Raw genomic sequence first — 25,956 nt, forward strand, 5'->3', positions numbered from 1 at the left:
TCTTAGTATAAAATGCTCTGTGATACTTCACTTGTTTTAGAAGTTGAAGGTAGCTGATTTATTTTGTTTTTAGGTTCATCATATCTTTTAAAATAGTTTGAGGTGTCTTGGGATATCAGACATTGAGGTTGGAACACTTTAAATATTCCAGCCTAAACAGACATTTTAATTTTACAAAGTACTCCTGTTATAATTTATTTTATAGCTGTTTCTAATATGTAGAAAAATGGTATTATAACTTGGTTAGGTTTATTTTATATTGAGATTAATGATTGCAGTGTTAGTAGCCACATTGGTTTTAAGAAAAATATTACTAGTTTTAATGGGAAGAGAGTAAGAAGGATAAAATGGGAATGGTTTGAAGAAATTTATAGATATTACTTGAAACTCTTGTTAGTGGTTTCTTAATTGAAGTAATTATTTGTGGCATTTGCTTTTTAGAAAATCATTTCGAGAAATATACCAAGCAGATTCTGAAGGATGGGAATTGTCAAAAGATCTGAGAAGTCATCTTGGACATTTAGAATCAGAACTTCAGTTTCTAAGTACGCTTACTGGCATCAGTATAAGACATTACTCCAAGAAGACAGAGGACCTAACGAGCACTGAGATGACAGAAAAGAGTAAGCATTAGTTTTTTTCTTTTTTCTTTTTCTTTTTTTTGGCTGCGCTGTGTGGCTTGTGGAATCTTAGTTTCCTGACCAGAGATTGAACCTGGGCCCACGGCAGTGAAAGTGCTGAGTCTTAACCACTATGCATCCAGGGAATTTCCAGAGTAAGCATTAATTTTAATCTAGAAGTGGTATTGAAGTTTACCTTATTATACATAGGAAATTGGTTGTCTTACCATTGAATTAAAATTCTGCAAGATAACGATTTGAATGTGTGGTTGTGGTAAACTTGTTTTGTCAAGTGTCTATTCAATATCACAGTGTGTGTAATACTCTTAAAAGCTGCCTGAGGTAGATATTAAAGACGACACAGTCTGTCATTAAGTAACTTAATAGTCAAGTAACAGCCATAAGCAATTTTAAGAACAGTAGCAGCATTAATTTGTAAATCTTAGCTGTTGTTCACTACTGACATGAGAGCAGTGTCATCTGTGGTGCTCTGCTGGTAATGAACATGGCCTTGTGGCCAAGATAAATATTTCAAGAGCTGGACCATTTGGCAGAGGAGGGTTTCTGGTCCCAATGACTTACGTTTTATTACCAAGGATCTGTGATGCACTAACAAGTAAGGGGAAGCTAATTCAGCTGTGCGATTGGATGTTGGGAACTTGGTTTAGAAGAAGGAATCACTTTAGGAAATGCTTCCTGATTTTTCCACCAAAATAACCCTTATGACCAGGGAGAGGAAGAGTGACCCTCAGAAGGTGGTGGGCAGCTCACCTCAGTGAAACTTTGAATTACATGTAGAAATGAAATTTAGACACTTCAAGTACTTGAAAGGAATAGATGGAATACAGAGAATATGGAGAGTGAGATTTTACTGTACAAAAGTCTCAGTCTTTCTATTTTGTGCCCCAGGTTTACCCCATCTGTAGAGGTACTTGGTGGTGCCCATTCAGAATGCCTCTGAATGGGCTTGATTCTGAGCTTTCCCCATTGCTGGCTTAGGTTTTAATTTTCCTGCATCTGCCAGGTTAGTTCCACTTTTTTGTGTAATATCTAGCTTATCCATCTGATTTTCAGCTTCTAAAATTAGGTTACTCTCATCTTTTTCTCTTTATCCTTGTAAAATTGTGCCCTTCTGGGGGAAGGGGCAACATAGGGGTAGATTAAGAGGTACAGACCATTAGATATAAAACAAGCTACGAGGATATATTATACAACATGGGGAATATAGCCAATATTTTATAATAACTGTAAATGGAGTATAACCTTTAAAAATTGTGAATCACTATATTGTCCACGTGTAATGTATATGTATTGTACAGCAACTATACTTCAGTTTAAAAAAAAAAGAGAATCGTGGGGACTTCCCTGGTGGCACAGTGGTTAAGAATCTGCTTGCCAATGCATGGGACACGGGTTCGAGCCCTGGTCCCGGAAGATCCCACATGCCGCGGAGCAGCTAAGTCCATGTGCCACAACTACTGAGCCTGTGCTCTAGAGCCTGCGAGCCACAGCTACTGAGCCCGCGTGCCACAACTACTGAAGCCCACTCGCCTAGAGCCCGCATGCCTCAACTACTGAGCCCATGTGCCACAACTACTGAAGCCCGCGCGTTCTAGCGCTCACGTGCCGCGACTACTGAGCCTGCGTGCTGCAACTACTGGAGCCTGCATGCCTAGAGCCCATGATCTGCAACAAGAGAAGCCACCACAATGAGAAGCCCTCGCACTGCAACGAAGAGTAGCCCCCACTCACCACAACTGGAGAAAACCCATGCGCAGCAACGAAGACCCAACGCAGCCAAAAATAAATAAAATTAAAAAAAAAAGAAGCTCTACCTATTTCTTTAAAAAAATAAAAAAATAAAAATAAAAAAAAGAGAATTGTGCCCATTTAAAAATACCTTCATTAGCAAAAGTAGATGGTAATAAAGTCAGAATAATGGTTATCTCTTGCTGGGGACATAGTGTATAGCCTGGAAAGGGCATGAGGGAACGTTATGGGGTACTTTAAACTTTCTGTATCTTGATCTTAGTGGTGGTTACATGGGAAACACTTGTAAATATATATATATATATATATATATATATATATATATATATATATATATATCATGCTGTATACTTAAGAATAGGGCATTTTATGCATTTGAGTGTATTCATGTTATACCTAAAAAAATACTTTTGCTGTCATTTTAGTAAAGTTTTGAGAGTTAACTGAGGTAAATACATGGATTTAATTTATTGTCTAACTAGAACCAGATAATGTTGAAAAAATGAAAAATATCTAACAGTTAATCATGATTCAAATTTGTCTAGGGTCATACTAGCATATTTCTGTTTCTTACCTTAATCTTTGGTATAATCGATAACTAGAAAGTACAAGTTGTCTTTAATCTTATTTTGCAAAGGCGATCAATTTGGTGTACATTCTTCCAGGTATTTTCAATGCAAATACACTCTCACACATACACCCACATATATTATAGGTATCCACACAAAATTAAATAATAGATATTTAAAGGAAATTGTTTTTTGCAAACAAAAATATTTATTTTTCTGATTTACAGGTATAAAGAAAGTTCTGCAGAGACACAGATTATCAGGAGATTGCCACATGATTACGTTTCAACTTGAATTTCAGCTTCTGGAAATCCAGGTAAATTAAGAATACATTGTGATAGATAACACAGATTCTGCTGCTATGAAATAAAAACTCCCACACCCCAGTCTTCAGCAGTGGCTGAGTTGAGGAGACGTTCTTGAGCTAGGGCCCCCTTGTAGCACATTTGTGCAAAGTGGTATCATTAAAAAAATTTTTAAGTATGAATACCCCAGCAACTGCATACAGTAAGATTGTTGCTGAGAGCATAGTGCTTTACTGGAGGGCAGGTAGTAAGATGTTCCTGGGCTTCCAGTGCAAGCCCTGAGGTCATGGGAACAGTCTTGGATGCCCTCAGTCGTCAGCTGATATCTCAGTCATCTATTATCTATTATCTATTGCTGCTTAACATTTTCTCCCAAATTTAACAGCTTAAACCAATAAAACACATTTATTATCTCACAATTTTCTGTGTGTCAGGTATTTGGGAGCAGCACAGTTGGTGTTCTTGCTCAGGGCCTCTCCTATAGTTGTGGCCATGTGGGATCACTACAATCTGAAGACTGCTCAGGGCTGGAGGGTTAGACTTCAAGGTGGTTCACGGTTATGCCAGCAAGTTATACAGGACTGCTGAGACACAACATGGGAGGAAGATACTCTTGGTTAGGATTTTCACATAAAATCAGAAAGCAGACAGAATATTAACGTGCAGCCCCTGGCCAGGATAGGGCAGAACAAGACTCAGACATCTTCAAAGTCTGGCTCTAAGAAGAATGGGATCCAGGCATAATTTTGAGAAATGATCAATCCTGGGCACATGCTTTGATAGCAAAAGGCAATTTCAACCCGTTGGTTTTATGAGTTTGGGCCTACAGGGAGTATGTGTAGAGGAGAGGAACAGGGAAGGGCAGGCACGCTGCCTTGGCCTCAGTTCATCAGATAACTAAAGTGGATGTAGACCAGTTGTCACAACCAAGTCATATGGATCTGCTGCTTGCTTGCATTCGCAGTCATGTGCCGGGGTTCCTCATGCTTATCCTCAGCCACAGAAACATCCTCAAGTTGTCCCTTTTTGTATGCAACAGGAGTTGATGTCACATATCAAAAACTGCCCCCAACTAGTCAGGAGTAATTGGGTCCAGGTATCTGGGCTAGAGGTTTTGCTTCTTGAGTACTCTTTGCAGTCTATGTCCCTGGTTGTCACCACAGACCCTGGCAGGCTGAGAACTGACTGAGGGATATCTAGGCCTCTCATCTGATGGCAGAGTTTCCAGCTTGCTCCCACCTCAGAGTATCCCCTTTTAGTCTGTCAAAGTGACCAAGAACATCCACAGTGTGGCATTGCCAAAGCCGGTTGAGTAGGATGTCATGGACATGGGTGATGAGTGTCCCTAGGGAAGGTAAACTGTTCCCAGGTTGGCACCAGGCCTTGGAGCCATGCAGAGTCACCAAGATGATATTGTAGTTCTGTATGACCTCAAAAATCATCTGCTGAAGACTAAAACAGAATATGGACCCAAATGGATTGATCTAGTTTAGGATGAAAAGCCCATGCCAGGACTCCAGACTCTCCTTTGTGTGGCCCAGGAATTCCTGGATGTTGTCTCATTGCATAAGGATGCATAGTTGGACAACTGCCTTTTCTTTCTTTATGCCTAATGTGATCCTAAGCTCAGAGTGGTGAGATACCAAATGCTTACCTGCATTCTGGCCTCCATTAATGGCCAGGCCTATAATCTGTGTCGGGTTGGCAGAGTCAGACGTCTGAGGTCTAGTTCCATGTCTGAGAACATCTGCACTATCAGTGTATACATTGTCCAGGAAACTGCTCAGGGGCATCCTAGTAGCCTTGGGGTCCTACAGGCTTTTTCTGCTGTTGGCATTCACCTTTTTTATAGTCACTCCCTGACTTATCTGGAGAGAAGCTAGACTGCTAGCAAAATTAGGCTTATCCTTGGGAGGCTGTCCACAAGTCCAACTGAAAAAAGAAAGACCATCTGAAGTTGAGGTGAACGAGCTGCTCAGTGGAGCTATACATTCCAGGATAGGTTGTGGCCAAAGATTGATTAGTGTGCTCATTAGTGGGGCTTTGGCCTGAGAGATAAAATAGACTGGAATATTTTAATTTCATTTTGTTGAAGTTCCATACTGTGGTCACCTTAAGCCTCTGAAGAAAAGCATCAAGTGGTAATTTGATCACATCATGAGTTAGATCAAGGATGAGGTTTCAGTTTGGGGGCATTTTTTAGAATGTACCGTGCTTCTGAAGAATGGCTATTACCTGACCAGAGGCATTCCCAGCATGAACTGGCACTGGGCCCCTGCAGCTCCCACAGTAGCTTAGCTTGATGGTCCTGGGTGGCCACCATGAAGCCACATAGACAGGACCAGAGCCGTGTGGGCCCTACCATACAGGACGTGCTACCCCTGCTATAGTGGCTATGCTTCCTACCTCCTACCAGGCAGTAATGGCACCAGCCCAGACCTCACCTTTTAAGCTAATATTCTGATCCTCATACCACCAAAGCATGATTGAAAATTTTGTAACCATTTAGTATTGGCCTAAAGTTATACTGTTAGCTCACATGCTGAATGAATTAGAATTAGTTGAGCTGCACATAACAGAAAACTTAAAAATAAGGAAGGTTCAAAGTACTAGAAGTTTATTTCTCTATTGCTTAAACAAAATTGCAGGATATGTTTTCAAGGGCTAGTATGGTGGTTTCATGATCATCAGGCTCTGCCATCACCCATGTGACTTCCAAATCATGGTGCAATTATCACTTTAGCATTTCTGATATCGAAAAAGGGCTGGGCAAACCAGGGCTCATCTTTTCCATTGAAGGACACTTCTCAGAAGTTGTAACACCCATCATTTTCACCTACATTCCAATGGCCATTAAATTAGTGCAAGGGAGGCTGGGAATTTAGTCTTCATTATGCATGGCCATGTAGCCAGTGAAAAAATTGGAGCAAGAATGAAGTACAAATATTGGGGACTACCAGCAGTTTCTGTCCTACGTGCTTTAGGGGATGCAGGGGAAAAAAAAATCTAAGGAGAGGAACAATTTATGTTCTTTGAAAGACATAGAACACAGTAATTGCTGAATCTCTGAAGGGACATAAGTTGTCATTATATACATTTCAAAGTATGTAGGTGCTTTTCAACTGCTTGGTTTTACCTAATTTGCTACAAAAAGAGCATGCTGTCCCAGGCTATGTTAAGAACACTCCCTTTCTCTCTGCACCTTTCCAGTTTTATGATTTTTTTTATTTATTGGTAAACCCTCAGATGTTCTAGACCTACTTAGGTAAGTATATTTTTAGAACTATATCTCTAGTGGAATTGCCAGCTTAAAGGAGATTTACATGTAAATTCTGATTGATAGTACCAAACTGCCTTCTAAAATAATTTTACCATTTTATGTGTTGAGCAGATTTTTATAGTTGAGACTGATAGAAAAAAAGCAGTCGTAAATAAATAGCAACCTTCTGTGTTCTAAAACACTTTTTAAAACAAAATTTCCACTAGAGGGAGATGTTTAACTATCAGAAAATTAAAAAGTAACCTAAACAATAAAATTATCTTACTTATAGAATACTGTTATAATAAAATCATGGTAGTACAATGTTAGAAACCAAAGTGACCTAAAATCATATTAATAGAATGCTGGCACCAAAAGTGACCTTATAGATTATCTAGGTCAACCCTCTTATAGGGAAATACACCCAGAATGTTTGAATGATTACCCATGTTGGCACAGCTGTTATTGTCAGATGCAGTTGGAGCATACAACTCTTTTCCCCAGATTTACTCTCTGGTGTTGTTAGTGCTATTGTACTGTTTGTGAGGAGTTACAAGAATGTGAGAATTAACATGTGTCAGCATTCATAGTCCATGCAGCATAATAAGTCAAATGGGTGGCAGTTTCTGGGGGAAGTGACAGTTAAGTATGTTTTCATAACTACTCTCCCTGAAATGCAATGAAATGAAAAAAAAGATTCAAAAATAGGGAAAATTTTAAATTAAAAAGAATATTTGGTCCTGGCACAACTTCAACTACTGGGAGCTATAAAAAATAAAATTGGCAGCTTGGATAATCACAAAGGTTTGAGAGATAACCAAGAACTAGGGCAGGGTTGAACAGTAAGGTTCATCTCCTACACAAGGCCAGCCCTTCAAGACTGGAGAGGTGACTGTTTCATCTAATGCATAGAAACCAACATAGATAATTAAGTAAAATGAAGAAACAGGGGAATATGTTCAAAACAAGAAAGAACAAGATAAAACCTCAGGAAAAATCCTTAACGAAACAGAGATAAGTAATTTACCTGATAAAGAGTTCAAAGTAATGGTCATAAAGGTACTAGCCAAACTCAGGAGAAGAACGGATGAAAACATGAACTTCAACAAAGATACGGAAAATATAAGAAAGTTCCAAACAGAAGTCCCCAAGCTAAAGAGTACAGTAACTGAACTGAAAGATACATCGGAGATTTTAACAGCAGACAACATGAGACAGAAGAAGAGATCAGTGAACTCAAAGACAGGGCACAGGAGCTCACCAAATCAAAGCAGCAAAAACGAAAAAGAATGAAAAAAAAGTGAAGATAGCTTAAAGGATTTATGGGACAACATGAAGTGTGCTAACATTCACATTATTAGGAGTCTCAGAAGGAGAAGAGAAAGGGTCTGAAAACATATTTGAAGAAATAATGGTGGAAAACTTCCCTAAACTGTAAAAACAGTTCGCCAGATCCAGGAACCCCCAAGAGTTCCAAATAATAGGAACCGCAAAAACCCCACACCGACACATTAAAATTAAAATACCAAAATTTGAAAACAAGGAGAGACTCTTAAAAGCAGCAAGAGAAAAACAATTGTTACGTACAAGGGAACACCCTAAAGACCTTAAGCAGATTTTTCAGCGGAAACTTTGCAGGTCAGATGAGAGTGGCATATGTATTCAAAGTGCTGAAAGAAAAAAATTTCCAACCAAGAATTATCAACCTGGCAAAGATATCATTCAGAATCGAAGAAGAGGTAAAAGAATTTTGCAGATAAGCAAAAGCTAAAGGAGTTCATCACCACTAAACCAGCCTTAAAAGAAATGTTAAAGGGATTTCTTTAAGCTGAAAAGAAATGGCACTAATTAGTAACAGGAAAACATGAAAGTATAAATCTCACTGGTAAATGTAAATATGTAGTATAGGTAGTGAATTCATCACTTATAAAGCTAATACAAAGGTTAAAAGACAAAAATAGTAAAAACAACTAAGTACAATAATTATTTAAGGGATATACATGATAAAGATATGTAAAACGTAAAATCAAGAACATAAAACGTTGAGGGGGAGAGTAAACATGTAGAGCTTTGGAATGTGTTTAAGTTGTTATCAACTTAAAAGAGACTGTTATAAATGTAAGTTGTTATTTGTAAGCCTCATGGTAACCATAAAGCTGAAACCTATAGTAGATACACAAAAGGTAATGAGAAAGGAATATTAGCATACTACTAAAGAAGGTCATTTAACCACAAAGGAAGAAAGCAAGAGAAGAACAGAGAAACTACAAAACACTAGAAAACAATGAACAAAGTGACATTAAGTACATATCTATCAATAATTACTTGAAATGTAAATGGACTAAATTCTCCAATCAAAAGAAATAGAGTAGATGAACAAATAAAAAACAAGACCCCTCTGTACGCTGCCTACAGGAGACTCACTTCAGGGCTTCCCTGGTGGCGCAGTGGTTAAGAATCCACCTGCCAATGCAGGGGACACGGGTTCGAGCCCTGGTCCGGGAAGATCCCACATGCTGCGGAGCAACTAAGCCCGTGCGCCACAACTGCTGAGCCCGTGTGCCACAACTACTGAAGCCCATGCACCTAGGGCCTGTGCTCTGCAACAAGAGAAGCCACCGCAATGAGAAGCCCATGCACTGCAACGAAGAGTAGCCCCCGCTCGCCGCAACTAGAGAAAAGCCCTCATGCAGCAATGATGGCCCAACACAGCCAAAAATAAATAAATAAATAAAATTAAAAAAAAAAAAAGAGAGAGACTCACTTCAGGTGTAAGGACACACAGACTGAAAGTGAAGGGGTGGAAAAATATATTCCATGCAAATGAAAACCAGAAGAAATCTGTGGTAGCTATACTTATATCAGACAAAAGAGACTTTTAAAAAAAGGCGATAATAAGGGACAGGAGGGCACTACATCATGCTAAAGGGGTCAATTCAATAAGAGGATATAACATTTATAAATATTTATGCACCCAGCAGAGGAGCACCTACATATACAAAGCAAATATTGACAGACCTAAAGGAGAAACAGACAGCAATATAATAATAATTGGGGACCTTAAATTGATCACACATCAATGGATAGATCAGGGAGAAAATCAATAAGGAAACATTGACCTTAAAGAACACATTAGACCAGGTTGAATTATATAGAACATTCCTTCCAAAAGCAACACCATACACATTCTTTTCAGGTATATATGGAACATTCTCCAGGATAGAACATATGTTCTTAACTTATATGTTATAAGTCTTAAATATAAGAAAGTTGAAATGATGTCAAGCATCTTTTCCAACCACAGTGGTATGGCTAGAAATCAATTACAAGAAGAATGCTGGAAATTTTACAAATATGTGGAGATTAAAAACATGCTACTGAACAACCAATGGGTCAAAAAAGAAATGGAAGCAAAATAAAGAAATACCTTGAGACTAATGAAAATGGAAATACAACATACCAAAACTTATGGGCTGCAGTAAAAGTAGTTCTGAAAGGGAAGACCATAGCAATATATGCCCATCTGAAGAAACAAGAAAAATCTCAAACAACCTAACTTCATACCTCAAGGAACTGAGGTATAAAGATAAAGAAGAACAAATGAAGCCCAGAGTTACCAGAAGGAAGGGAATAACATAGATCAGAGGGAATTCCCTGGCGTTCCAGTGGTTGGGACTCTGTGCTATCACTGCCAAGGGCCTGGGTTTGATCCCTGGTGGGGGAACTAAGATCCTGCAAGCCACTTGGTGGGGCCAAAAACAAACAAATAAGGCAAACAAAAAACCTATGAACATGGGGCTTCCCTGGTGGTGCAGTGGTTGAGAGTCTGCCTGCCACTGCAGGGAACACGGGTTCGAGTCCCGGTCTGGGAAGATCCCATATGCCGCGGAGCAACTAGGCCCGTGAGCCGCAGTTACTGAGCCTGCGCGTCTGGAGCCTGTGCTCCGCAACAAGAGAGGCCGCGATAATGAGAGGCCTGCGCACCGCGATGAGGAGTGGCCCCCACTTGCCACAACTGGAGAGAGCCCTCGCACAGAAACAAAGACCCAACACACCCATAAATAATAAATAAATAAATTAAAAAAAAAAAAACCTATGAACATAGATAAGAACAGAAACAAATGAAATAGAGACTAAAAAGACTTTAGAAAAGATCAATGAAATTAAGAGCAGATTCTTTGAAAGGATAATCAAAATTGATAAATCTTTAGCTAGACTCACCAAGAAAAAAAAAACTCAAATAAAATCAGAAATGAAAGGTGAGTCATTACAACTGCTACCACAGGAATACCAAGGATCATAAGAGACTACTGTGAACAATTATGCACCAACAAATGGATAAACTCCTAAAAACAACCTTCCAAGACTGAATCAGGAAAAAATAGAAAATCTGAACAGACCAGTTACTAATAGGGAGATTGAATCACTAATTTAAAACCTCCCAACTAACTAAAATCCAGGACCAGATGGCTTCACTGATGACTGCTACCAAACATTTAAAGAGGAATTAATACCAGTGCTTCTCAAACTCTCCAAAAAGAGGAGGAACACTTCTGAACTTACTTTACAAGGCCAGCTTACCCTGATACCCCAAACAGACAAGGGCACAGAAAAGAAAATTATAAGCCAATATCCCTGGTGAACATAGATGTAAAAATCTTCAACAAAATATTAGCAAACTAAATTCAGCAATACATTAGAAGGATCATTCACAATGATCAAGTGGAACTTATTCCAGGGATGCAAGCATGGTTCAACATTTGCAAATCAATTGATGTGCTACACCACATTAACAAAAAAGGATAAACAATCATGATTATCTCAATAAATGCAGAAAAAGCATTTGATAAAATTCAGCAACCGTTTATGGTAATAACCTCAACAAAGTGGGTATAGAAAAGCTTTTGCACAGAAAAGGAAACCATAAACAAGACGAAAAGACAACCCTCAGAATGGGAGAAAATATTTGCAACCAAAGCAACTGACAAAGGACTAATCTCCAAAGTATACAAGCACCTCATGTAGCTCAATATCAGAAAAGCAAACAACCCAATCCAAAAATGGGCAGAAGACCTAAATAGACATTTCCCCAAAGAAGATATACAGATTGCCAACAAACACATGAAAGGTTGCTCAACATCACTGATTATTAGAGAAATGCAAATCAAAACTACAATGAGGGCTTCCCTGGTGGCGCAGTGGTTGAGAGTCTGCCTGCTAATGCAGGGGACACGGGTTCGAGCCCTGGCCTGGGAGGATCCCACATGCCGCGGAGCGGCTGGGCCCGTGAGCCACAACTGCTGAGCCTGCGCGTCTGGAGCCTGTGCTCCGCAACGAGAGGGGCCGCGACGGTGGGAGGCCCGCGCATCGCGATGAAGAGTGGCCCCCGCTTGCCACAGCTGGAGAAGGCCCTCGCACAGAAACGAAGACCCAACACAGCCAAAATCAATCAATCAATCAATCAATCAAAACATACGCATCTGATTCAAGATCCTCATTAAAAAAAAAAAAAAAAAAATTATTAAAAAAAAAACTACAATGAGGTATCACCTCACACCAGTCAGAATGGCCATCATCAAAAAATCTACAAACAATAAATGCTGGAGAGGGTGTGGAGAAAAGGGAACCCTCTTGCACTGTTGGTTGGAATGTAAATTGATACAACCACTATGGAGGACAGTATGGAGGTTCCTTAAAAAACTAAAAATAGAACTACTATATGACCCAGCAATCCCACTACTGGGTATATACCCTGAGAAAACCATAATTCCAAAAGAGACATGTACCACAATGTTCATTGCAGCACTATTTACAATAGCCAGGACATGGAAGCAACCTAAGTGTCCATCGACAGTTGAATGGAATATTACTCAGCCATAAAAAGAAACAAAATTGACTTACTTGTAGTGAGGTGGGTGGACCTAGAGTCTGTCATACAGAGTGAAGTAAGTCAGAAAGAGAAAAACAAATACCGTATGCTAACACATATATATGGAATCTAAAAAAAAAAAAAGGTTCTGACGAACCTAGGGGCAGAACAGGAATAAAGACTCAGACATAGAGAATGGACTTGAGGACATGGGGAGGGGGAAGGGTAAGCTGGGACGAAGTAAGAGAGTGGCCTTGACATATATACACTACCAAATGTAAAATAGATAGCTAGTGGGAAGCAGCTTCATAGCACAGGGAGATCAGCTTGATGCTTTGTGACCACCTAGAGGGGTAGGATAAGGAGGGTGGAAGGGAGACACAAGAGGGAGGGGATATGGGGATATATGTATATGTATAGCTGATTCACTTTGCTATACAGCAGGAACTGATACAACATTGTAAAGCAATTATACTCCAATAAAGATGTTAAAAAAATAAAAAATTAAAATAAATAAATAAAATAGATAGCTAGTGGGAAGCAGCCGCATAACACAGGGAGATCAGCTCCATGCTTTATGACCACCTAGAGGGGTTGGATAGGGAGGGTGGGAGGGAGACGCAAGAGGGAGGAGATATGAGGATATATGTATACGTATAGCTGATTCACTTTGTTGTACAGCAGAAACTAACAACATTGTAAAGCAATTATACTCCAATAAAGATGTTAGAAAAAGATAAAGTTATTATTAAAATGTTAAAAAAAGTAGGTATGGAGGGAATATACCTCAAAATAATAAAGGACATATATGATAAGCTCACAGCTAACTTCATACTCAATAGTAAAAAGCTGAAAGCTTTTCCTGTAAGATCTAGAATAAGACAAAGGATGCCAGTTCTTGCCGTATTTATCCAACACAGTATTGGAAGTTTTAGCCAGATCAGTTAGATTAAAAAAAAGAAATAAAAGGCATCCAAATTGGAAAGAAAGAAGTCATACTGTCACTATTCATAGATGACATGTTATTATTTATAGAAAACCCTAAAGGCTCCACTAAAAAAAAAAGAACCAAAAAAACTGTTAGAACAAATGAACTAATTCACTTAAGTTGCAGAATACAGAATCAATAAATCTGTTGCATATCTATACACTAATAATGAACTATCAGAGAAATTAAGAAAACAATTTCATTTACAATAGCATCAAAAAGAATAAAATACCTACAAATAAGTTTAACCAAGGAGGTGAAAGGGCTGTGCACTGAAAACTATAAGACATTGATGAAAGAAGTTTATAACACAAATAAGTAGAAAGATACTCCATGCTCATAGATAGGAAGAATTAATGTTGTTAAAATGTCCATACTGACAAAAGCTATCTGCAGATTCAGTGCAATCCCTACCAAAATTCCAACGATGTTTTTCACAGAAATAGAAGAAACTCTTAGAATTTGTTTGGAACCTCAAAAGATCCCAAATAGCCAATGCAATCTTTTTTTTTTTTTAATAAATGTATTTATTTATTTATTTATTTATTTTTGGCTGCATTGGGTCTTCGTTGCTGCACGTGGGCTTTCTCTAGTTGCGGTGAGCGGGGGCTACTCTTCGTTGTGGTGTGCAGTCTTCTCATTGCGGTGGCTTCTCTTGTTGCAGAGCACGGGCTCTAGGCATGAGGGCTTCAGTAGTTTTGGCACATGGGCTTAGTTGCTCCGCGGCATGTGGGATCTTCCCAGACCAGGGCTCGAACCCGTGTCCCCTGCATTGGCAGGCAGATTCTCAACCACTGCCCCACCACGGAAGCCCAAAAATATCTTGAAGAATTCACAACACACCAAAAATAAATGAATGAATGAATGAATGAATAAAAAATGGTGGGGCCAGTAAATCATAGGCTTTATGATGACAGGATAGTTTGCCTATTCTAGTGGATATAAGGCCAAAATCCAAAACACTTACACATACTCAAACAAAAGACAAGGCATTCCTCTGAGATTTTTTTTCTTTTTCCCTTTTTTTTGTTATAACAGCTCTTTTGAGATATAGTTCACATACCATATAATTCATCCATTTAAAGTATACATTCAGCAGTTTTTAATTTATTCAGCTTTGTGCAACCATCACCACATCAATTTTAGAACTTTTTTATCACCTCAAAGAGAAACCCCATGCTCTTTATCACCCCTCATTTGCCCTTCTTCTGCCCAGACCTAACTTATCTATCTTCTATCTCTATGGATTTGCCTATTCTCGGCATTTCATAAAAGTGGAATCATATAATTTGTATGATTACAAATTTTTTGACTGGTTTCTTTCACTTAGCACAATGTTTTCAGGGTTCATTCATATTGTAGCATATATCGTTACTTCATGCTTTTTAAAATTTTTTTTTGGCTGCGTCTTGAGGATCTGTCACATTTTGTTTATTCATTCGTCAGCTGAGAAACATTTCGCTTGTTTTCACCTTTTGGCTGTTATGGATAACATTTCTGAAGATATTCATGTATAAGTTTTTAAGTGAACGTATGTTTTCATTTTTCTTGTATAAATCTACGTAGAGAATTACTGGGTCAGATGGAAGTACCAGATTATGATTAGTATGTTGAGCATCTTTTCATAAGCTTATTGGCCATTTGTATATCATCTTTGGTGAAATGTCTGTTGAGATCCATTACCCAGTTTTTAATTGGGTTATTTGTCTTTTTATTATTGAGTTGTAAGAATGTTCTGGAATTTGCTTTTGATGAGATATGGTGGTAGATGCCCACAAACAGTCTACTTTGACTACAGCTGCTCCTAACAATTCCCACTATATTCTTGAGCAGCTGAAAAAACTAAACAGTGATTATAAGCCATTAATATCCATTTGTCCAGCAGCTGAAAATACAGAAAGACAAGTCAGATATTACCCAGACAAATGGGAAACAGTCAAGCATTATCTACTCACTCTATATCCTTAGGAAATAGCAGAAATTGCTAGATCTACTCCTGTTAACAAAAAAGATCCACAGAGTACAGAACACAAAAATGGTACAGAATTTGTTAATCATCATTTAGAAACCTTGCCATGAAAGGAATTAGAAAATGTAGATAAATTCTCTTCAAAATAATTAATCCAGGAAATAAAAGAACATGCTATATTATAACTGCAATCTCAAATGAAAGCATTCAAAGAAAATTGAATAAGAGGGAAAGAGAGCTGGGAGAAAGAAAGAAAGGAAGAATAAAATGATTATAGTGCTGAAAACTAAATTAGAAGTAGTTAGGAGTAGAATATGGAGGATAGGCTTGAGAAAAATCACCTACAAGTGCAATTGAAAAGAAGAAAAATCTGGAAGACAGACTATGAAGATTCATATGATTTTTCCAAAAACAAGAAAAAATGAAAGAGAAATTATAGGTAAATATATAATGGAAGAAAATTTACTAGAATAAAGGAGAAAACCTGGATTTTGCAGATCAGAGTAGTTAACAGTTTATTTAACAATCCCCATTATTGAATATAGAGTTGTTTTTGGCTTTTTGTAATACGGAGCTGTTAGTGTTTGTCTTCATTCCGTATTTCTTTATGATATATTCTTAGAATTCAAATTGCTGAGACAGAAAATATAAACATTTTAAGGTTGCATTGTCAAAACAATGTTATAGGTAAAAGTGTCATCTCATTGTTTTAATTTACATTTATCTTATTACTTGTCAGAGCAAACATTTTTCTTCCATGTAACTTGTCTTTTACCTCTGAGTTTTTAGTGCATGTTATGTGCCTTTTTCTTTTAAGTTTTCATATCTCCTTGTCACTTTTTTTTTAATAAGCAAATATTCATTTTTAATTAATTAATTATTTATTTATTTATTTTTGGCTGTGTTGGGTCTTCATTTCTGTGCGAGGGCTTTCTCCAGTTGCAGCAAGCAGGGGCCACTCTTCATCGTGGTGCACGGGCCTCTCACTATCGTGACCTCTCTTGTTGCGGAGCACAGGCTCCAGCTGCACAGGCTCAGTAGTTGTGGCTCACGGGCCTAGTTGCTCCGCGGCATGTGGGATCTTCCCAGACCAGGGCTTGAACCCGTGTCCCCTGCATCGGCAGGCAGATTCTCAACCACTGCGCCACCAGGGAAGCCCTCCTTGTCATTTTTATAGTACAAATTTTCCCGTTTATTTCTTTTCTTTTAGTTATAAAGTCATTTTATATCGATAGTTTGTGTTTTTATGTAATCATATTTGCTTTTTTTTTTTTTTTTTTTTTTTAAACTCAGCTTCTAGGAGTGATGGGAGGTGCTTTCTTTTTTTTTTTTTTTTTTTTTTTTTAATGAGGATCTTGAATCAGATGCGTATGTTTGATTGATTGATTGATTGATTGATTTTGGCTGTGTTGGGTCTTCGTTTCTGTGCGAGGGCTTTCTCCAGTTGTGGCAAGCGGGGGCCACTCTTCATCGCGATGCGCGGGCCTCTCTCGTTGCGGAGCACAGGCTCCAGACGCGCAGGCTCAGCAGTTGTGGCTCACGGGCCCAGCCGCTCTGCGGCATGTGGGATCTTCCCAGGCCAGGGCTCGAACCCGTGTCCCCTGCATTAGCAGGCAGATTCTCAACCACTGCGCCACCAGGGAAGCCCTCATATTTGCTTTTTTGTTGTTATTGTTTGCTTAGAAAGTTCTTTCTCACTCAGTAATCAGTTACATGTCTATATTCCCTCCTAATACTTTATGGTTTCAGTGTTAACATTTAAGTAAGTAATTCACTTGGAGTTCATTTTGGTTTTTGGTATGGAGTGAGGATCTGATTTCACTCTTTTAAGAAGTAACCCATTTGCACAGCAAAGGAAACCATAAACAAAACAAAAAGACAACCCAGAGAATGGGAGAAAATATTTGCTAACGAAGCGACCGACAAGGGATTAATCTCCAAAATGTACAAACAGCTCAAGCAGCTCAATATCAAAAAATAAACAACCCAATCAAAAAATGGCCAGAAGATCTAAATAGACATTTCTCCAAAGAAGACATACAGATGGCCAAGAGGCACATGAAAAGATGCTCAACATCACTATTAGAGAAACGCAAATCAAAACTATTTAGATATCACCTCACACCAGTCAGAATGGCAATCATCAAAAAATCTACAAACAATAAATGCTGGAGAGGGTGTGGAGAAAAGGGAAACCTCCTACACTGTTGGTGGGAATGTAAATTGGTACAACCATTATAGAGGACAGTATGGAGGTTTCTTAAAAAACTAAAAATAGAGCTACCATATGATCCAACAATCCCACTCCTGGTCATATATCTGGAGGAAACCATAATTCAAAAAGATATATGCACCCCAGTGTTCATTGTAGCACTATTTACAATAGCCAGGACATGGAAGCAACCTAAATGTCCATCAACAGAGGAATGGATAAAATGTGGTATGTATATACAATGGAATATTACTCAGCCATAAAAAAAGAATGAAATAATGCCATTTGCAGCAACATGGATGGACCTAGAGATTGTCATACTAAGTGAAGTAAGTCAGACAGAGAAAGGTAAATATCATATGATACCATTTATATGTGAAATCTAAAAAAATGGTACAAATGAACTTATTTACAAAACAGAAATAGAGTCACAGAAGTAAAAACAAAGTTATGGTCACTGGGGGAAAAGGGGAGGGGAGAGATAAATTGGGAGATTGGGATGGACATATACAGACTACTATATATAAAATAGATAACTAATAAGGACATTTAGCACAGGGAACTCTACTCAGTACTCTGTAACGACCTATATGGGAAAAGAATCTAAAAAAGAGTGCATATCTGTATATGTATAACTGATTCACTTTGCTGTACACATGAAACTAACAGAACATTGTAAATCAACTACACTCCAATAAAAATTAAAAAAAAAAAGTAACCCATATTTGCAGTACTTTTTCTTGGTTACTTTTTCCTATTACTTGGTGACATTTCATTTTACATATTTTGAAAGTAGTTTTGTCTCTTTATTTTATTTAAAAGTTGACTGTGCTTTGATACAAAAAAGTTTTTTTGTCTCTGTTTTAGAATGAGGAGAGTTTATCTTCTGTTATTACTGACCTCAGCATAATAATGGAACCCACCGAATATTCAGAATTAAGTGAATTTGTGTCTAGGTAAGATATTTTCCCTTTTTTTTCTTAGGAATTTCTTTCAGTTTATAATTTTAAGTTTACCTGTTCTTTTTTCTTGATAAGTAAATATTAAAGTATCTCTGAAAGCATAACACCATTATTGTGGCTTATATTTAAGCCTATATTTTCTATGTCTCATTCACTCAATTGAAATTTATTGTACATTCACCATGTGCTAGGCATTAAAATAAAATGTAAGCAAAACCAGATATAATCCTTGATCCTCATGGAATTTATAGCCTAGTAGCGAAGTCAGATTAAATAATTGCAGAAATAAATCTAAAATTATGGTTGTGGCAAATGCTACAAATAAACGTTGCACAGTGCTGTTGAAGCATGTATCAGGAATTTGACTTTCAGGGAGAACATAGAATAATTTCCTGAAACTTGAGCTGATATCTGAAAAATGAGCAGACATACACTAACAAAAGAGGTCCTAGATAGGATAGCTTATACATAGGCACTGTGCTAGGGGGGGAACAGGAGGCCAGAGTGTCTGGGAGAGGGCAAGAGCAGGGGAGTATGGTATAAGATGAGGTTAGGAACGTATGTAAGGTCCACACTATGGACTTTGGTATAAGGAGTTTGACCATAGTCCTAAGACCAATGTGAAGCTGTTGAAAGATTTTAAGCAGAGCCTAAGGAAGACAGAAGTGTGACATCCTGGAAAGAATTATTTTTGATGTTGCAGGGAGAAGGGATTTAAAGGGTGCAAAATTGGATACAGGAGGGTCAGTGACTAGCCTATAAAACAGTTCAGGGAAACAGAAGTTTGTAGTTTGGACTAGAATAATGGTGGTTGAGATAGAGGGCTGAATGGATTTGGGGGATATTTAGGAAGCACAATTGAATAGGCTGTTGTTGGTTAAATAAGAGGAGTCAGGAGTCACTGACAGGTGCTAACTCCTTGGTGATGGTGATTGCATTTGTTGAGATGGGAAAAGTTGGAAGAAGACCATGTCAGATGAGTTGGTGACTTCAGTTTGGACATGTTGAACTTAAGTGCCTTTGAAACACTGAAGTAAAAATAAGAAGTAGGAAGCTAAGAAGAGGTGTAGGTAGGAGATATAAACAATGGGGTTATCTGCCAGTGGGTAAAGTTAAAACTTTGAGCAGGAATGAGATTGCCTATGGAGAGAATATAGAGTGAAAATAGGAAAAGGACTGCCACTGAAGCTTAAGGAATTCTAAAATGTCCTGCTGAATAGAATTAAAGGATCATGCAAAGAAATTAGAGAACTGGGAGATGGGAGGAAAACCAGGAATGTGTTGTTGACCATTGACAATTGTATTGACAGTTTTTCTTTCACATCTTTAAAGCAATCCTTCCAGTGTTTACTGGAGTACACGGGTTGTGAAAAGAAGTCTGCTATATTGTTTTTGTGTGTGCATGCATTTTTTTTTTTTTTTAAACAAAAAAACTAAATGTATTTCAATGGAAAGTGTCCACAATAAATTGTGTTTGTTTTTTTTTTTTTTTTGAATATGAAATAAAATTTATTACTTACACAGTAAACAGCGAAAGGATCCCTAAGGAGAAAGGCTCTGGAGTGAAGTAAGAGCAAAACTGGATGGGGGCTTTGAGGGCGTATCTGGGCTGGGGGTTCCCCAGCATAGGCTAGAGGTTGTGCTATTTGACATTTCCATTGGCATAGAGGTGACAGTCCCTTACATGGGGTCACACAGGTGATAGGCAGGAGGGGCTATGCTACATTCTCCAAAGAGTGTCTTCCCTACTCCGCTGGAGGGCAGAAGCTATGTCTTAATCATCTTTTTTTTTTTTTTTTTTCCACACACACACACACTGTATTTTATTTTTACAAGAGATAGATAGACTGACACCAAGCATTGTACATGGATGACCACAACAAAAGCAACAATGATTGCAATTACCAAACATGAAACACACTTATACTATGTCATAATATTGACATTCAGTCCAGTAATCCTCCACTGTAACAGCTCCTTTACTTTGCAGTGAAAATTGATTTGTATATTCTTTTCCTCTGAGTCCTTGTGGGATTTTTTTTTTTTAATTCAGACAGAAAGTCACAAAAATTATACTCATCCTCATCAGTTCACTCAGTCCCATGTAATTAATTTCTTTTTTTTCATCTTGATCTTTTGTTAGCAGTTTTATGAGTTCATCAGTTTTTCATTAGAGTTCTGAAAATGCTTATTCATTCAGTTCAGCAGTACAGTCAGTTACCAGAAACCTGTACTTGTCAGAGTCTTTTCCATGAATTTCTTGAAGATGAAACTCTTTTATAGGAACATATTTGCAAAATCATCAGAGTACACCCAGAACTGTCTGTAAATGACAAAAGACTTAAAAATGACCATGGTTAAAGATTTGATGAAAGTTCATAATAATGCAGTTGACAAGAAAATTAGTTATTTCTGAGATATACATTTTAAAGTAATAACTAGGATTATTACTTATAACATTATACCAGAACATATAAGATTTTTAGACGTTTCCTGTAATGTCTGAAACATTTATATTAACATATTTCCATACATATTTCCATACAAATACAAATATAAGATTTTTAGAAATTTCATGTAATGTCTGAAACATTTATATTAACATATTTCCATACATATTTCCATACAAATACAAATATAAGATTTTTAGAAATTTCATGTAATGTCTGAAACATTTATATTAACATATTTCCATACATATTTCCATACAAATACAAATATAAGATTTTTAGAAATTTCATGTAATGTCTGAAACATTTATATTAACATATTTCCATACAAATAACCCAATGAAAGTTTAGTATTAGTTGTTTTGTTTGTTTTTTTATACTGCAGGTTCTTATTAGGCATCAGTTTTATACACATCAGTGTATACATGTCAATCCCAATCGCCCAATTCAGCACACCACCATCCCCACCTCACCGCAGTTTCCCCCCCTTGGTGTCCATATGTCCATTCTCTACATCTGTGTCTCAACTTCTGCCCTGCAAACTGGCTCATCTGTACCATTTTTCTAGGTTCCACATACATGCATTAATATACGATATTTGTTTTTCTGTTTCTGACTTACTTCACTCTGTATGACAGTCTCTGGATCCATCCATGTCTCAACAAATGACTCAATTTCGTTCCTTTTTATGGCTGAGTAATATTCCATTGTATATATGTACCACAACTTCTTTATCCATTTGTCTGTTGATGGGCATTTAGGTTGCTTCCATGACCTGGCTATTGTAAATAGTGCTGCAATGAACATTCGGGTGCATGTGTCTTTTTGAATTACGGTTTTCTCTGGGTATATGCCCAGTAGTGGGATTGCTGGGTCATATGGTAATTCTATTTTTAGTTTTTTAAGGAACCTCCATATTGTTCTCCATAGTGGCTGTATCAATTTACATTCCCACCAACAGTGCAAGAGGGTTCCCTTTTCTCCACACCCTCTCCAGCATTTGTTGTTTGTAGATTTTCTGATGATGCCCATTCTAACAGGAGTGAGGTGATACCTCATTGTAGTTTTGATTTGCATTTCTCTAATAATTAGTGATGTTGAGCATCTTTTCATGTGCTTCGTGGCCGTCTGTATGTCTTCTTTGGAGAAATGTCTATTTAGGTCTTCTGCCCATTTTTGGATTGGGGTGTTTGTTTCTTTGATATTGAGCTGAATGAGCTGTTTATATATTTTGGAGATTAATCCTTTGTCCGTTGATTCATTTGCAAATATTTTCTCCCATTCTGAGGGTTGTCTTTTCGTCTTGTTTATGGTTTCCTTTGCTGTGCAAAAGCTTTGAAGTTTCATTAGGTCCCACTTGTTTATTTTTGTTTTTATTTCCATTACTCTAGGAGGTGGATCAAAAAAGATCTTGCTGTGATTTATGTCAAAGAGTGTTCTTCCTATGTTTTCCTCTAAGAGTTTTATAGTGTCCAGTCTTATATTTAGGTCTCTAATCCATTTTGAGTTTATTTTTGTGTATGGTGTTAGGGAGCATTCTAATTTCATTCTTTTACATGTAGCTGTCCAGTTTTCCCAGCACCACTTATTGAAGACACTATCTTTTCTCCATTGTATATCTTGGCCTCCTTTGTCATAGATTAGTTGACCATAGGTGCGTGGGTTAATCTCTGGGCTTTCTATCTTGTTCCATTGATCTATGTTTCTGTTTTTGTGCCAGTACCATGTTGTCTTGATTACTGTAGCTTTGTAGTATAGTCTGAAGTCAGGGAGTCTGATTCCTCCAGCTCCATTTTTTTGCCTCAAGACTGCTTTGGCTATTCGGGGTCTTTTGTGTCTCCATACAAATTTTAAGATGATTTGTTCTAGCTCTGTAAAAAATGCCATTGGTAATTTGATAGGGATTGCATTGAATCTGTAGATTGCTTTGGGTAGTATACTCATTTTCACAATGTTGATTCTTCCAATCCAAGAACATGGTATATCTCTCCATCTGTTGGTATCATCTTTAATTTCTTTCATCAGTGTCTTATAGTTTTCTGCATACAGGTCTTTTGTCTCCCTAGGTAGGTTTATTCCTAGGTATTTTATTCTTTTTGTTGCAATGGTAAATGGGAGTGTTTCCATAATTTCTCTTTCAGATTTTTCATCATTAGTGTATAGGAATGCAAGAGATTTCTGTGCATTAATTTTGTAGCCTGCAACTTTACCATATTCATTAATTAGCTCTAGCAGTTTTCTGGTGGCAGTTTTAGGATTCTCTATGTATAGTATCATGTCATCCGCAAACAGTGACAGTTTTACTTCTTCTTTTCCAATTTGTATTCCTTTTATTTCTTTTTCTTCTCTGATTGCCGTGGCTAGGACTTCCAGAACTATGTTGAATAATAGTGGTGAGAGTGGACATCCTTGTCTCGTTCCTGATCTTAGAGGAAATGCTTTCAGTTTTTCACCATTGAGAATGATGTTTGCTGTGGGTTTGTCGTATATGGCCTTTATTATGTTGAGGTAGGTTCCCTCTGTGCCCACTTTCTGGAGAGTTTTTATCAGAAATGGGTGTTGAATTTTGTCAAAAGCTTTTTCTGCATCTATTGAGATGATCATATGGTTTTTATTCTTCAATTTGTTAATATGGTGTATCACATTGATTGATTTGTGTATATTGAAGCATCCTTGCATCCCTGGAATAAATCCCACTTGATCATGGTGTATGATCCTTTTAATGTGTTGTTGGATTCTGTTTGGTAGTATTTTGTTGAGGCTTTTTGCATCTATATTCATCAGTGATATTGGTCTGTAATTTTCTTTGTTTGTAGTATCTTTGTCTGGTTTGGGTATCAAGGTGATGGTGGCTTCATAGAATGAGTTTGGGAGTGTTCCTTCCTCTGCAATTTTTTGGAAGAGTTTGAGAAGGATGGGTGTTAGCTCTTCTCTAAATATTTGATAGAATTCCCCTGTGAAGCCACCTGGTCCTGGACTTTTGTTTGTTGGAAGATTTTTAATCACAGTTTCAATTTCATTACTTGTGATTGGTTTGTTCATATTTTCTATTTCTTCCTGTTTCAGTCATGGAAGGTTATACCTTTCTAAGAATTTGTCCATTTCTTCCAGGTTGTCCATTTTATTGGCATAGAGTTGCTTGTAGTAGTCTCTTAGGATGCTTTGCATTTCTGTGGTGTCTGTTGTAACTTTTCCTTTTTCATTTCTAATTTTATTGATTTGAGTCCTCTCCCTCTTCTTCTTGATGAGTCTGGCTAAAGGTTTATCAATTTTGTTTATCTTCTCAAAGAACCAGCTTTTAGTTTTATTGATCTTTGCTATTGTTTTCTTTGTTTATATTTCATTTATTTCTGCTCTGATCTTTATGATTTCTTTCCTTCTGCTAACTTTGGGTTTTGTTTGTTCTTCTTTCTCTAGTTCCTTTAGGTATAAGGTCAGGTTGTTTATTTGAGATTTTTCTTGTTTCGTGAGGTAGGCTTGTATTGCTATAAACTTCCCTCTTAGAACTGCTTTTGCTGCATCCCATAGGTTTTGGATCATCATGTTTTCGTTGTAATTTGTCTCTAGGTATTTTTTGACTTCCTCTTTGATTTCTTCACTGATCTCTTGGTTATTTGGTAACATATTGTTTAGCCGCCATGTGTTTGGGTATTTTCACTGGATACTGAATTCTGGGTTGACAGTTCTTTTCTTTCAGTTCTTTGAAAATGTTGTTTTACTTCCTTCTGGCCTTCATTATTTCTGTTGAGAAATCCACTGTCTTGGAATCCTCGTTCTTCTATATGATATGTATCTGTTTTCCTCTAACTGATTCAGGAAGTTTTCTTTTTCTTTAATTTTCAGTAGTTTGATTATGATGTGTTTAAGCATGGATTTCTCTGATTTTATCCTCCCTGGGGTTTTCTGAGCTTCTTGAATTGTAAGTTTATGTCTTTTTACCTAGTTTGAGAAGTTTTCAGCCATTATTTCTCCAAATATTTTTTTCACTCAACACTTTTTCTTCTTTGCTTCTGGGTCTCTGATGACATGAATGTAAAATCGTTTGGTATTGTCCTACGTGTCCCTGTGGCTCCGTTCATTTAATTCAACTTTTTCCTTGTGTGTTATTCTGATTAGATCATTCCTGTGTACTCATGACTACAATCAGGGTATTAAACAGTTCCATCGATGCAAAAAAGCCCTTATACCCTCTCCCCACTCTTAAACCATGGCAAAACTTGCTCTCATCTTCATTACTAGAATTTTTCCTTTTACGAAATGTCAAATAAATGAAATCACACAGTGTGTAACCTTTTGAGACTGGCTTCTTTACTTGGCATAATGCCTTTGAGACTCATCTGTCTTTTCATTTCTGAGTAGTATTCCATTTTATGGATAATAGTTTGTTTATCCATTCACCTATTGGAGGACATGCAGGTTATTTCCGGTTTTGGTGATTATGAATAGTGCTGCTCAATAGAGGTTTTTATGTGAATGTAAGTTTTCTTTTGTCTAGGGTAATAACCGGAAGTGGTGTTCCTGGGTCATGTGATAAGAATATGTTTAAATTTATAATAAACTGCCAAACTGTTTACCAGAGTGACCATACCATTTTGCATCCCCACCGGCAGTGTGTGAGAGTAACTGATAATATTTTAGTGAATTAAGTTGTGATAATCATTTGATTTTAGACCTAATATTCCTAGGAATTTAATTTTTAAATAAAAGTTTTAAAGTGTTATTCCAAATTTCTCTCTATGCTTTGCTTTATCCTTGAGAAAGAGACATTTGGAGTTACTTTACTTTTTTGATTACTCTAGTTGCATTTGAAATGTGCCACTGTCAACATTTTGTGAAGGAAATACATAACATCTGTTTTACATTTAGTGAAGTTTGAACTATGCTTGGGAAAATAGATAAATTGCAATCACTCTTACAGCTCTAAGAGCCGATACACACACACACACACACACACACACACACACACACACACACACAAACACA

General features: G+C 37.4%; 1 protein-coding gene across 2 annotated transcripts in view; it reads left to right on the plus strand.

The window, feature by feature from the left end:
- CENPP (centromere protein P) overlaps positions 1 to 25,956 on the plus strand; it is a 218,102-nt gene that overhangs the window by 21,524 nt on the left and 170,622 nt on the right. For both annotated transcript variants that reach the window (XM_007182385.2, XM_057547773.1), the window contains exons 2-4: positions 442 to 623; positions 3,187 to 3,275; positions 18,429 to 18,517. In XM_007182385.2, coding sequence (XP_007182447.2) covers positions 442 to 623; positions 3,187 to 3,275; positions 18,429 to 18,517 — 360 coding nt within the window. The remainder of the gene's footprint in view (positions 1 to 441; positions 624 to 3,186; positions 3,276 to 18,428; positions 18,518 to 25,956) is intronic.

This window comes from Balaenoptera acutorostrata, chromosome 6, assembly GCF_949987535.1.
Source record: "Balaenoptera acutorostrata chromosome 6, mBalAcu1.1, whole genome shotgun sequence".
NCBI lineage: Eukaryota > Metazoa > Chordata > Mammalia > Artiodactyla > Balaenopteridae > Balaenoptera > Balaenoptera acutorostrata.